At 40.4% G+C, this 13,838-nt stretch overlaps 1 protein-coding gene across 32 annotated transcripts in view; it reads right to left on the bottom strand.

The window, feature by feature from the left end:
• EPB41L2 (erythrocyte membrane protein band 4.1 like 2) overlaps positions 1-13,838 on the bottom strand; it is a 223,396-nt gene that overhangs the window by 11,912 nt on the left and 197,646 nt on the right. For all 32 annotated transcript variants that reach the window (XM_063724618.1, NM_001377040.1, XM_009242249.4 and 29 more), the window contains 2 exon segments: positions 11,973-12,053; positions 6,787-6,899 (listed from right to left, as the gene is read on the bottom strand). In XM_063724618.1, the coding sequence (XP_063580688.1) occupies positions 6,792-6,899; positions 11,973-12,053 (189 nt within the window). In that variant the 3' untranslated portion in view covers positions 6,787-6,791.

A 13,838-nucleotide genomic window follows, 5' to 3' on the forward strand; every position in this document is an offset into this window, starting at 1 on the left:
CTTTTCTCTCATCAAGTCAGCTAGGCAGCTAATGTTAATTTCCTGTTTGGCTTATGAGTTCATGTTTTGAAACCCTGCACATCACCCTGACTTTGAAACAAACACAAGATTGTTTTGTTTAGAAATTGGCATTCGTGTACCACAACAATGGAAAAAGCAACACAACTAATTTAGAGGTATTCATTGCAGGTTAATGGGTGGGATGTCTAAGAGGTTCCAGGGAATGGTGAATTGACCCTGCTTTTAATAATCACACCACTAGCTCCAATGGCTCCATGACACCTAATGTTCTCCATCTTCTCAGATGAAGGCAGGCAGAGCTCATGGAAGAGCAAAAGGTCCTGTTACTGGGTTTTCAACTTAATATGTTTTCATGTGTTTTCAACCTGTTACAGGGCTCTCTCCCTACTACCACACTGAAACAGCTCTGACAAAGCCTCCAGGCTGACTTCTGTTCATCAGTTCCCAAAAACATGCTCATTTGGTTTTTCTGCCATATTTAATACTTGGTTACTCTCTCCTTCTTGAAGTTATCTTGCCTTGCAGCTTGTGTCACCTCCCCCTTTTCCCTGTTTCCTTTCTGCCTCCTGGCTCCTCCTTCTTTATGGCCTCTGTTCCCCAGACCTCAACTCTGAGCTAGCCCTGGATAACACAGCTCAAAACACAGGCTTCATCAGTACACAATTCATTCAGGGGACTCACAAATCTCTCTCCTGCTCAGAAGCCTGTTGCACTCTCAAAGCTCTTGTGCTCCCGAATGTGCCATTTCTGCATTTCACATGCATCTCAACCTCATTATCTCTGGGGTAGAAAATTCTCATTTTTATTGGACTCTTAAGAGCAAAAAGGGTTCATGGCCGACCTTATAGGTTATAAAAAGTTCTTAACAACCTGCCTTGGAAACAAGCCCTCCTGCTTCTATTATCATCCCCAGTTTACAGATGACAGCTCTGGGACAAAGGGATGAGACCAGCCAAGGTCAAACAACTAAGAAGTAGATATGAACCCAGCAAATCTGCTATCCTATGCTCCCTCTTAACATGCAGATGATCCAGGACACTTCCAATTAATGTCATGTTATAAGATGGGGACTTACAGATTCACTTCTAAGTTTCCTCCAGAATCCCCATGACAGTTGGTCTCTCCAGCAGTACCGCAGAACCAAAAATACACCTTTGCTTTAAGGTAGCCAAGCAGAGAAGACCAGCCATAGTAATATGGCCATGACATGCAAAAGACAAAACTCATGTATTGCACGATTCAAATTATAGGTGCCAACATCAACTCCCTGCCCAAGCCAAAAACCTAAATATGATGTGTGATTCTCCTCCGCTCCCATCTTCCTAATGCACTAAGTTCCACAGCCTCATGCTGACAGTCAACAAGTCACAAAGAAGGTAAGTTATATCCTTACCATCTCTCAAACACAGGAGGAGCAACCCCAGAAGACTCCTTAACATCGGGCCTCTGCCTCCTTCCTCCTGCATCTCCATTACTCTCCTACAAGTATCCCACAATCCAGCTACATCTGATTTTGCACTGTTCTTGGAGCGTCAGGTTCAATGCTCCCAATCCTGCCTGGAATGGCCCCCTTTACTCCTTTTTCACAGAGCTAACTCCTACCCAGCACGAAGCTTAAGTGAAACATCTCTGATGCTCTATTCTGAGTCAGAGGTCTCTCCTTCTTGTTCCCATTACACGAGATTCAGAATATATCGCAAAACTTGAAATTCTTCTGCTACCACTGATTTATTGTCTGAAGTGCAGACCTTATTTTATTTGATATTTCCATGGGAAAACAGCAGACGATACCCAGTGGGCATTCCATACATATTTATGCAATGAACAAATACATGAATGGATGAGTGAAAGGATGAGCAGCCACTCCTCTGTCATTTCATCCTTCAGGTGCTCACTGCTTTTGGATGAACAGGAGGCTTCATTCACTTTTTTACCTTACATCAATTATTACTCTAAGAGTCAGAGAGGCTCCTGTGAAGTCTGGGTTGGGAGAGCTCCCTCTCCTGTGGCTCATTCTTTCTGAGACCACACAGATCACACCACCAAGCCTGAAACCCTTCTTCCTCCTGATCGGGACCGTTTGGGAATACCACTGCAGTGGTGATAAGGTCAGCAATATTTTTCATCCTTGTGAGGGCTCATAAATATGCATTTGGGCTAAGCTGGCAGGAGGGAGTAGTCCTTGAAAGGACATTAAAAAGTTACAAAGATTTAGTGAAGTCCTCATCTGAAGTGTGTTTTCTTTTTAACAGAGTTTGCATTTAGCTCCTCTCTGCCTCACAGCAGGCTGCCACCCACTGAGAAAGGTGGACTTGGGAGGTTCGTCCTCTGCAGGTTGTTCTTTTACCATCTTTCTGTTTGCTCTCCCCTCCCCCTACTTTCAACACTTGATCAAAAGCTCAGAGCTACTCCAAAGGGCAAGATCAGGTCAGGAGGAGAGCTTTATGTGCCTGAAAAAGGGAGATGGAGCAGATACATTGCAGACAGTTCCCCTTCTTTTTTGACATTCAGATATTGTCCTGATCCTGCTCTTTGCCTCAGCCCACCTGCTGCCTCTGTGGGATCCTGGCAGGGCAGCCAGACAGTAGCTGAAGCAGTGAAAATACACTCTTCCCAGATCTGACAGTCACCAGCAAAGGAAATTTTTTAAGAGCGAGCTGCAGCCAGTGGGGGGTGGAGATGCCAAAATGACTTTGAGACACTGAGGTCATTCCTAGTCATCCTTCAGATTTTAAACTCAAACTTTGTTTCTCAAGTAAACTGGTTTCTAAAGGAAATTGGTTAAATTTATGATACTTCAAGTCTCCTATTTTGTTCTCTCATAGCATTTTATTTCCTTCAGAGGGCTGATCACATTTACATTTTGTTCATTTGTTAATATTCACACCTACCTTCCTGGAGCACATCCTCTCTGCCAAGGAGGGGGACCATGTTTGCTTTGTCTATCACGGAATCCTCAATACCCAGCCCTACCCTAGCACATTTAGGCACTCATTAAATACTTTTTGAATGCATGAATGAATGTTTCCAAATTTATCTAGTTTGTTCACCTTATATGTAAGTTTATACTTTAACTTCCTAAATCTGTTTAACAAGGCTTCTCATAAAAGTTAGCCTCTGAGATAGGCAAACTTCAAAAGTTGTGTGTGTGTCTGTGTGTGTCCATTGTAAAAATGAACATAAGGTGCTAGGAATAAGTGATATAATGAATTCATTTAAAAACTTATTAAAATGCCACAAGTGAAGGTGGAGCTACTGGTAAAGCTTAGAGTGTTATCAATTTTTTGCTAGTATTCCTGATTAAGAAGCAACTGATTCATAAAATTTAGAGAAAAAAATATCCAGTGCTATTACCTTATGTTTGTATAACACCCACTTTTCTCATTCATTATCTTACTCTATCCTTAGAATAAGTCCTATGAGTTAGGAAAGGTAGATCATACCATTCACTGACTTGCCTAATGTCAATATAGTTGGATATCTGGCAAGATGAAAACATAGCCTTCAGTCTTCTGACTCCTAAGTAAGAATGCTTTTAGCCTTCCCTATTTAAAAGCATTAGGAGCCAGGCGTGGTGGCGGGCACCTGTAGTCCCAGCTACTCGGGAGGATGAAGCAGAAGAATTGCTTGAACCGAGAAGGCAGAGGTTACAGTGGGTTGAGATCACACCACTGCACTCCAGCCTGGGAGACAGAGGGATACTTTGTCTCAAATAAATAAATAAATAAAACCATTAGGGGGCCGGGCACAGTGGCTCACGCCTGTAAACTCAGCACTTTGGGAAGCCAAGGTGGGCAGATCACTTGAGGTCAGGAGTTTAAGACTAGCCTGGCCAACATGGCGAAACCCTGTCTCTACTAAAAAATACAAAAATTAGCTGGGCGTGATGGTGGGCACCTGTAATCTGAGCTACTTGGGAGGCTGAGGCAGGCAGAATTGCTTGAACCTGGGAGGTGGAGGTTGAAATGAGCCGAGATCGTGCCACTGCACTCCAGCCTGGGTGACAGAGCGAGACCCCGTCTCAAAAAAATAAAAAATATATATAACCATTAGGGAAATACATCTCAAAGATAAAAAGATCAATATCCATATATAGCACAGTACATTTACTCAAGCCACTGGATGTTTTATTTTTACTAAAATTGTTAATGATTTCTGCTTATAGGCCCATTATATACCCTGTGTTTAAAATAGAATCTAAGATATGAAGAGTCAGGTTGCTAGACATAAGATTAACATAGAAAAGTCAACTGTATCTCTCTATGCTAACAACAGCTAGAAAAGATTTGTAAGACCTCATTTGATTAAAAAACTATATAATTTTAATGAAAGACATTAAAGTATATATAAATAGAGACATCTTATGTTCAAGGAAAAGAAGACAATATTAAAAAGATGTAATTCTCCCCATATTGAACTACAGAATAATTAAAATGCCAATTGAAGTATTGTAGGATTTAATCTTAGAACCCAGCAATCTGATTATAAAATTTGTATGTAACAGGAAGAGCCAAGAATGAAGAAAAAGAACACTATCAGTGGTGGGGGGAGGGGGTGCAGGGGGATAGAGACACGCATACCATATATCAAGACCCATTATAAAGTTATAGTAATTCTGGCACTGGAGCAGGGATAGACGCATGGACCAATAGAAATAGTGTCAGAAACACCTCCACACATAAGAAACTTGATATAGGATGCTGCAGATGAGAGGGGGGAAAGATGGGCTCTTCAATACAGTGCTGTAATGCTGGCTACTTATGTAGGAAACAGACCACTGTTTCTCATCATTTAGAAAAAATGATTTCAGATGGATTAAGAATATATGAAAAACAATGTTAAAATTTCTACATAAAAAATATCTTTATCACCTAGGGGTATGGAAAGAACATAAGTCATAAAGGAAAAGCTTGATAAATTCAACAATATTAACCATATTCAACTATTTTAATAATGAAAGACAAACCACAAGCCTGAAGATATTTGCAACACATAAAATTGACAAAGAATCAGTATGTAGAATCTATCAAGAATCAATTAACAATGAAAGAAAGAATGAAAGCAAAAGCAGGCAAGAGAGGTGAACAAGCATTTAAGGTTTTGAAGTTTTTGGCCATCTATATTTTCATAGAAGAGAAAACATGAATGGCTAATAACCATATGAAAATATATTAATTAAGAAAATGAGAATTATAATCACATATTAACCAAGCTAGCAAAAATTAAAAAGTCAGAGAGGCAGCTGTAAAACGGTAGGAATCCTTGCCTCCTAGTGTATGCAACAGCAGGTGGCTGTGCCATGCAAGGTAGAAAATGTGTATCCTGTGACCCAGCCATTCCTGTGGGTTACCTATCTATTGACTGTTCAACACACAGATTATTTTAACAACAGAAAGTAATCTTACTCTGTGTTATTGTGTGATAAGACCTGCTTCTTAAAGCCCTAATAGATAATTATAAATATTTACCCATTTCATCAAGATTTAGTTATCACATGGAAACAGCATAATGTGTTAACTAATCCCCTACTCTTGACCACTTCAATTTTTTTTTTTTTTTTGCTAATACTAGCAAATATAATACTCTGGTTTCTCTTCAGGGTGTGTAAATCTTTCATCTTTTACTAATACTAGCAAATATAAATTTATACAAATATAAATATTAAAATGTGATAAATACCCTTGTAGGTGAATATTTGTATATATTTCTGATTAAGATAAATTCTTATAAGTAGTTTAATGGTAGACATGTTTAATGTGGATTTTTTTAGATATATTTGTGTCAAATTGTCCTCCATAAAATATTACTAATTTATACAGCAGTATATATTTCCTGCAGCCTTCCCAACACTATTAAAAACATAAGTTTTGCCAAATTTATAGGTGAAAACTTGTCCACTGAATTTTTAGTTTGCATTGATTTAAGTAATAGTGAGGCTGGACAATTTTTGTTTATTGATCTTTTGGTTTGCACATAGTTTACTCATTTAATTCTCTGCCCATTTTTCTACAAAAGTGTTTAAATTTTCTTAATGACACAGTAGAGTTCTTAATATATTCAGGATACTATTCCTTTCTCTGCCAAGCACATTAATCATTTATTAATCGTTTGCTTTTGTTTCTGTTGGCTTAACTGAAGTATTTATTTCCATTTTTGCACAGTCAAAGAAATCTTTTCCTTTCTGGTTCATTCTCAGATGTATCTTTTTTTGAGATGGAGTCTCACTTCTGTTGCCCAGGCTAGAGTTCAGTGGCGCAATGTTGGCTCACTGCAACCTCTGCCTCCCAGGTTGAAATGATTCTCCTGCCTCAGGCTCCCAAGTATGGGATTACAGGCGTGCACCAACATGCCCATCTCATTTTTGTATTTTTAGTAGAGATGGGTGGAATTAACTCATCTCCCTCTTATCTCTCCTATAATAAAAATCTCTCATCCAAAGAAGGTTAATAGCATCTTCCAGAAAGGGTCATTGTGAATATTAATCAATGTAACTTACAGTAATGTGCTTGATAAACAGTAAAGCAATATATGAATGTCAATCATTAGCAGCCCCTCAATAAATCGGAGTTATTGACACCACACGACCATCAGTTCACAGAGATTATATACACCTGAGCAGATGCACCTGGGGATGATAACAGTCTAGAAAGTCAAATGTACTATAGGAAGAAGACACTGATATGAACTTTCATTTCACATCCTTTCACAAGTTCAGGAGTACAGAGCAGTCACTAGAAAGGCCACAGACAATGAGGGCTCTCTTACCTTACTTAATCTTCCCCTTCCTCAGCCAACTCTGTTTCTTTGTGTACCACCACTCTTGTGACCGACATGTCAGGGTGCTGCTCTCTGGCTTCCCTGATCGCCTGAGCCAGTGCCTGCCAGGGTCAGGACAGAGAACGGCTGTGAGCTGGGGAACAGCCTCCACCTCACGATGGCAAAACACACGCACACTGATCACCTCGGACCCAACCTCAAGCCAAGAGGCACTCACTTCTTTATTTGAGAAAGCAGGAAGATTTGAAATGGGTTCACTGTCATTTTACAGACTGCTTCTCATTTCCTAAATCTCCCAATCCTTCAGTCCACTTTCAAAAAATGACACCTGGAGGAAACATGCTGGCTTTGAATCCCAGGCTTATTATACTCACTGTGAGATTTGGAGAAAACAGTTCTTTGGAGCTTAGCATTCTTACCTGTAACCCGAGACCAATGCTGAGTTGTAATGATCATTTTAAGGTTTTCTGTGTGAACTGAAGTAATGCTGTAAAGCAGCCAGCCCAGTGCCTCATCTAGACATTCAGGTGATACTAGCTATCACCCAATTGCCTGAAACTGCAAGGCATAGGACCAGGCCTTGCTCATCTTTATCCTCTTAGGCTCTCAGTAATTGTTTGAACTAAAATGTTTGCTGAACTAAAAGACTGCAGGAAAGATGTCTATAAACCTCTAAGACACAGAACTAAAGAGCAGTAGCAACAACATACAATTAGTAAAGCTAAAGAACAGAGACTGACTAATCTTCGGGTTATAAAATACAGGTCCCCATTTGACAGCTGACAAAACTGCAGGCACAAAGATTAATGGGTCTTTCTCAAGGCTATCCAGCCTGTGAGCAGCAGGATAGGAGCAGGGAGGACCCAGAGGGCTGACTCCAGTGGTTTAGGGTCCTTCCTTGGACCACGCGGTAAGAAAGCAAAGTTTCTCTGTGTTTTATCAGAAAGTAAACTGTAAGAGTGTTGCAGCACAATGGAAAGATCCTATTTTTCAGAGGAGGAAAATGGCTTTCCTAATTATTACTCATTTTGTTTTTAAAGTATGGGTGAGAAAACAAAACACCAGAGAACAACCCTCGAAGTCTAGGAAAGAATTCTAAAGTCCAGGCATGGTGGCTCAGGCCTGTAATCCCAGCACTTTGGGATGCCAAGGCGGGCGATCACTTGAGGACAGGAGTTCCAAACCAGCCTGGCCAACATGGTGAAACCCAGTCTCTACTAAAAACACCAGGCTTGGCTGGCGCACGCCTGTAATCCCAGCTACTTAGGTGGCTGAGGCAGGAGAATTGCCTGAACCGGGAAGCGGAGGCTGCAGTGAGCCAAGACTGCACCACTGCACTCCAGCCTGGGCAACAGAGTGAGACTTTGTCTCCAAAAAAAAAAAAATGTCTAGGAAAGAATGCTAAAACAAAGAGAAAATTTTACCAGGACAGAGAATACCGTATCTCATAAGGAAACTGCATTTGAAATAAAGCCATGCAATTTTTTCTTTTGCTGTCAGCTGCCTAAGGGGACAACTGCATTTCTTGTTTGCATGATAGTTTCTGTCAGCTGTAAGGATACTAAGCAGAAACCCTAAGCCTCGTTTCATTTAAAAAAAGGTAAAGCTACCAAAAGAAAAAAAAAAGGACATCATTTTTATACCGAAAATTTTTTGCACAGAAACTTGGAAGACATTTGAGGGTGCTTAAATTTCCACCAGGGAACAAACTCTTGTGAGTGACCTGTGTTAGGACAATAGAGAAATAAGACATGGAACCAGACTCCAATCTGGGCAGTTAGACAAGTGTTTGTCAAGGGGGGAGAGTGAATGGCTGGAGGGCTAGCGTGGAGCAGGAGTGGGAGCAGGTATCTGGTTCCAGGGAAGGGCAGAGAAGCTTTTCAGCGTGTTGACTGGAATGGGAATAGGGAAGGGAGAGGAAGCACAGGGGTGCAGTTCTACATTTTGTGTGTGTGTGTGTGTGTGTGTGTGTGTGTGTGTGTCTGTCTTCAGAGGGAAGGAGACTGGAATGATCCAAGCCATTTACTACGTTGGTTTGTGCAGTCCACACTGGGAAAAGTCAAAGACAAGGACAGGCTCTGATGGGAGCCAAATGTAGCTACCGACAAATGATCAAATACTTTGAGTATCTGATCTACAAAGATCTGCCTACAACAAACCAGGGCAATTGTTAGAGAAAATGTAGATGATACCCAAGGGAAGGCAACACATATGAAGTACATTCTAATTCACAGAAAGGTTGGGAAAAGCAAAAACTGCTACAGTCATCTTGAAACACATTCAAAATCAGTTTGTTAAAACTCCTTTCATTCCATAATATCAGCACGCAAAATTAAATACTGTAAAATGTTAATTTATTATGGCAATAATAAGGATTATGAGAAAACATCACATCTTACTGCCAAATTGAGCAATTATTTCTTAGAAAGAAATACACTCTGAAGAGAAACTGCAGTGTATTTTACCCCTCCTTGGTATGGAGCTAAAAGTATCGTGACCAGCACAGGGTGAAGAATCTGCAAAGCAAGTTTCTGTAAAAGCATGCCTCTTTGATTTGCCAACACAAAAAAGATTTCTTGTTTTCTGTCTGGCCCAGTGAAAGTGTCCTTCCATTTTAAGATGCCTTTTTTATTTTTTTTTAATTTTGAGATGGAATCTTGCTCTGTCGCCCAGGCTGGAGTGCAGTGGCACCATCTCTGCTCACTGTAAGCTCTGCCTCCCAGGTTCACGGCATTCTCCTGCCTCAGCCTCCCAAGTAGCTGCGACTACAGGTGCCCGCCACCACGCCTGGCTAATTTTTTGTATTTTTAGTAGAGACAGGGTTTCACTGTGTTAGCCAGGATGGTCTCCATCTCCTGACCTCGTGATCCGCCTACCTCGGCCTCCCAAAGTGCTGAGATTACAGGCGTGAGCCACTGCACCCAGCCTTAAGATTCCTTTTAACGTAGGCAAGGAACTGAAAAAGATGTCAATGTTATGAAGGTCACTATATGATCAACATCGGATTTTGACAGGAAAGCGATTTCATCATTTAATGTAAAGTAGCTCTGTCATCTCATTACAGGCTTAAAGGAGAAAGTGAACCCCCAACAGCTTCTGGTGACAAGCAGACCGAAAGCCACAATCACATTTACTCAAAAATGTTGGCCAGGTGTGGTAGCTCATGCCTGTAATCCCAGCATTTTGGGATGCCAGGGCGGGTGGATCACCTGAGGTCAGGAGTTCGAGACCAGCCTGGCCAACACGGTGAAACCCCATCTCTACTAAAAACACAAAAACTAGCCAGGCGTGGTGGCGGGTGCCTATAGTCCCAGCCACTCAGGAGGCTGAGGCAGGAGAATTGCTTGAACCCAGGAGGCGGAGGTTGCAGTGAGCCCAGATCGTGCCACTGCACTCCAGTCTGGGCACCAGAGGGAGATTCCATCTCCAAAAAAAAAAGTTTATGCTATCTCACAAACATAAAAAGGCGAAATCTCTGTTCTCTTCATTTGGATATCTGACCTCAGTTTTAGAAAGGGCTGAAACATGACATCATATACAAAAAAGGAGATGCCTGTCCTTGCAACAGCAGCAGTTAAGGCTACAGGGTCATCATGATTTTTTAAGAGTCAGGTGTATATGTTATTTTGGCACTTGTATTTCAGATTGTGTTTTTAATATTCGCCTTTCAGAAGCAGTACTATCTAGATTTGAATTTTGGGGTAAAAAGGCCAAAACATTCTTTTGCCTTTTATAACAAAATTATTTTGCCTTTTGTTATAAAAGGCAAAACAATACACATAAGTAAAACCTGAGTACTGGAAAGGTGGCATTTTAAAGTGTGTAAAGGGCCTAGGTTCAATGGGTGGGGGGAAGGGGGGCGGTGGAAGAAACAATGGCTGGGAGAAGACCCTAGTTTGCACTTTCCACCATGCCAAAAAAGGTGAGCTTGTGCCTCACATATTCTAGGAATTCAGTGAGTGCTTATTGAGAAGAGTCCCAGAGAGAAAGAAGCAGGTTTGCTCCAATTTCTCAGGCGAAACTCAAGACTGTTCCAGTGGATAGTAGAATAAATCTGGAAAACTGGAGGCTTGTTTCCACATAAGTCACCCATTTTCCCGTGGTAAGCAGACAAGTGTACTAATGCTCTCTAGGAATCTCCAGTCCTATATCAAAATCCAGAGTCAAGGCAATCTTTTAACCTCTAATAACTCTTAAGAAAATTTTAAAAGTACATTACGAATATGTAAGTCAAATCATGCTTACAAAGGTCAAAAAAATTGGGAGTAATTTTCTTCTTAGGCATGAAAAAATCCATTTATCTCTGATCACATATAGGCAGCCTTTCTCAAATGAAGAATTTTGTTCTCTAAAATTTTCTTTCCTGAGCTCAGTATTATGTCCAAAGCTGTGTAACTATCGTCAGCTCCTCCTCCCCAGCTGAGATAGTCAATTGAATATTTCTTTTCCTTTTCTTCAAGTTGTTATAAAAGGAAAACAGCTTGGTCTCCTTTAAAGCTGAGTTAAAATCACTTTTAAAAAAATTGCCGGCATCACTTGGGACTGCAGTCTAAAATGAAAACTGCTCTCAAAGTCTCCAGCAGTTCCATTCATCACCTGCTCAAAGCCATGCATGCTGCCAAATTTAACATTAGAATGGAGGCATGATTCTTTTAAAAAATTTTCAGAATCAACGTAAATTTTCACTTTGTAAGAAACCTTATATTACCTCCCCTCCCCCAATAATCGCAATAGGAGAAAACACCTGGAAGTAAATAACTCAACTTTTCTAATGCCATATACTTGAAAAGTTCCTGAAAGTAGGCATAGCTCAAGCTTAGTGGCTTTCTTCATTTTTTGGAAGTTGGTGCATTGAACTGCCATTCATTTTTAAATATTTGATCACTTGCCTTTAAACCAGGCCCACACAAATCTAATGTTTTCCAGAAATCCTCCAGATTAGACCCAAAAGTACATGTAAAGCCAGTGGAAAATAAAGAGAAATCTGTGTTTTATGCTGATTCAGAGGTAGGAAAGCCTGTATCCAGGCTGTGTCTTTATGTCCTGCTTAGGAGGTGGACTTCACCCAGGAGGTATGGGGAGAAGAGGTTTACACAGGTATGTGACATGATGACAAATGTGAAACTTAGAAAACAAACATGGTCATTTCCAGAACTAGAACTTAACTTATTTACCTGGTCATGATCAATATCTCCATCTCCTGTGATCACAATGCGTTTCTCAATTCTTGTTTCAGAAATTCCACCTTTTACAGTCTAAAGGTCATAAAGGAGAAGAAGAAAAAACAGCAATCACTGAAGCATGTTTACACAGAGCAAACAGAGATGGGAGTCCACCTAAACCTGTGGATCATCGTAAGGCCACACACAACAAGGAGCAGAAAACTGATATTCTAGAAACACTCTGTGCTTTATTTTTAAGCTCAATAGAGAATCCTATTACTAAAGTTATAGCATCCACAAGTATCCCTCAACTGAGAGCAACCTTAAAACTAATTTATCAATATTCAAGATGGCATCTGTCCCATCTTAATCTCACTTAAGATAGGACAGATATTATTTAATCCAAGTAGCTCCTTTAGGGCATTGTTATAATTTCCCGAGTTTCTTTACTCCTAGCTGGCCAATTTTTAAAAAGGAGAGTAGGGAGAAATCAGTTATTTGCAGAATTACAAGAAATTATAAGAATTTAGGTATCTGTTTTTGGTTTGAGAAGCTGTTTGATGTGATATATATTTTTTTCCCCATCACAGAAGACTTCTGTATGATGTGATGGTTTTGACTGACGGATTCTGAGCATACAAATTTATTTGCCGATTTTGTTTATTGCATTTAGTGCAATAATTCTAAAAAGGATTTGCTTTGGTTTAAGATACGGAAGATGGATGAGATTTTTTTTGTTGAATGTTTGATTTGATGACACCCTGCGTAAGTAGTTGTACACGTAGACATGGCGCATGGCTGGACAAAGGATGCAAGCGGGGCTGGAGGAGGGAGCTTCTGGGGGAACTGCCTCACAGCGTTATGGGCTCCGTACAAGCTGAGAGTGCCTGGGGCACACTGGATGAGGCTGAGGAGATCATCTGGCTGTGACCTTCTAAACAGTCAATGAGCAAATACCACACGGTCCTGGGAAAGCACACACCCAACCTTTACAACTCTGATAAATGTACACTCTCAGTCACAAGTGACAGCATTTTACTGTAAGAAACCAGGCTTATCACTATGCTTAATAACTGGATATGCTTTAAAATGAGCACCAACAGTACCTTGCATTTATGCGGCATTTTTAAATTTACAAATTACTTTTGCTGTTTTTTAAATTGTTGTTGAAACATGGGTTGGGAAGGGCACAAGGGATACCTTTAAGACCTTTAGACACTTATCCAAAGTGAAAAACAGAAGCAGAAGGAAATAGTGGAAAATAAGGCTGGAGTTAGAAAGCTGATGACTTCAGCATGCATCAGAATCACCTGGAAGCTTCTTAAGACAATTCCAAGGTTTCAGGAGAACTGAAGTGGGGCCACGCTATTTATACTTCTAACAATGCCTCAGGTGAAGCTGATGCTGCTGATCCAGGGATGACTGGTTACCCAGTGCTAAACATTTAGAGAATTATGCGGGAAGGGACAGGGGAATGCCCCAAATCAGCACACTAGTGATCTTAAATGAGGGAAATTCTACATTATTTGAACAACTTGCTGAAAATTCTGAATGATGGCCTTCATTCATTCGCTTTAGTCAGGAGAGCTGGTTTAATAAAAGTAGAAGCACAAGTTTGTTTTTATAAATTATAAATTTTATTAAATTATTTATGCTTTTGTAGCAATCTTACATATAGCTATTTGTAACAGATTTTTACCCCCTTGTACTTCACAAAATTGCAATTTGGTTTGAATGCATTTGTCAATGGAGCCTAATTTCTTGGATACTTTAAACCAAGGCATTCTGATTCCACTGGCACTGTCTGTATCTTACCTGGAAGTGTGCACAGGAAGAGAGAAACAATTCAGAAAAGATTCTGTCTGTAATGTACCATCC

This window comes from Pongo abelii, chromosome 5, assembly GCF_028885655.2.
Source record: "Pongo abelii isolate AG06213 chromosome 5, NHGRI_mPonAbe1-v2.0_pri, whole genome shotgun sequence".
In the NCBI taxonomy this organism is placed as follows: Eukaryota; Metazoa; Chordata; class Mammalia; order Primates; family Hominidae; genus Pongo; species Pongo abelii.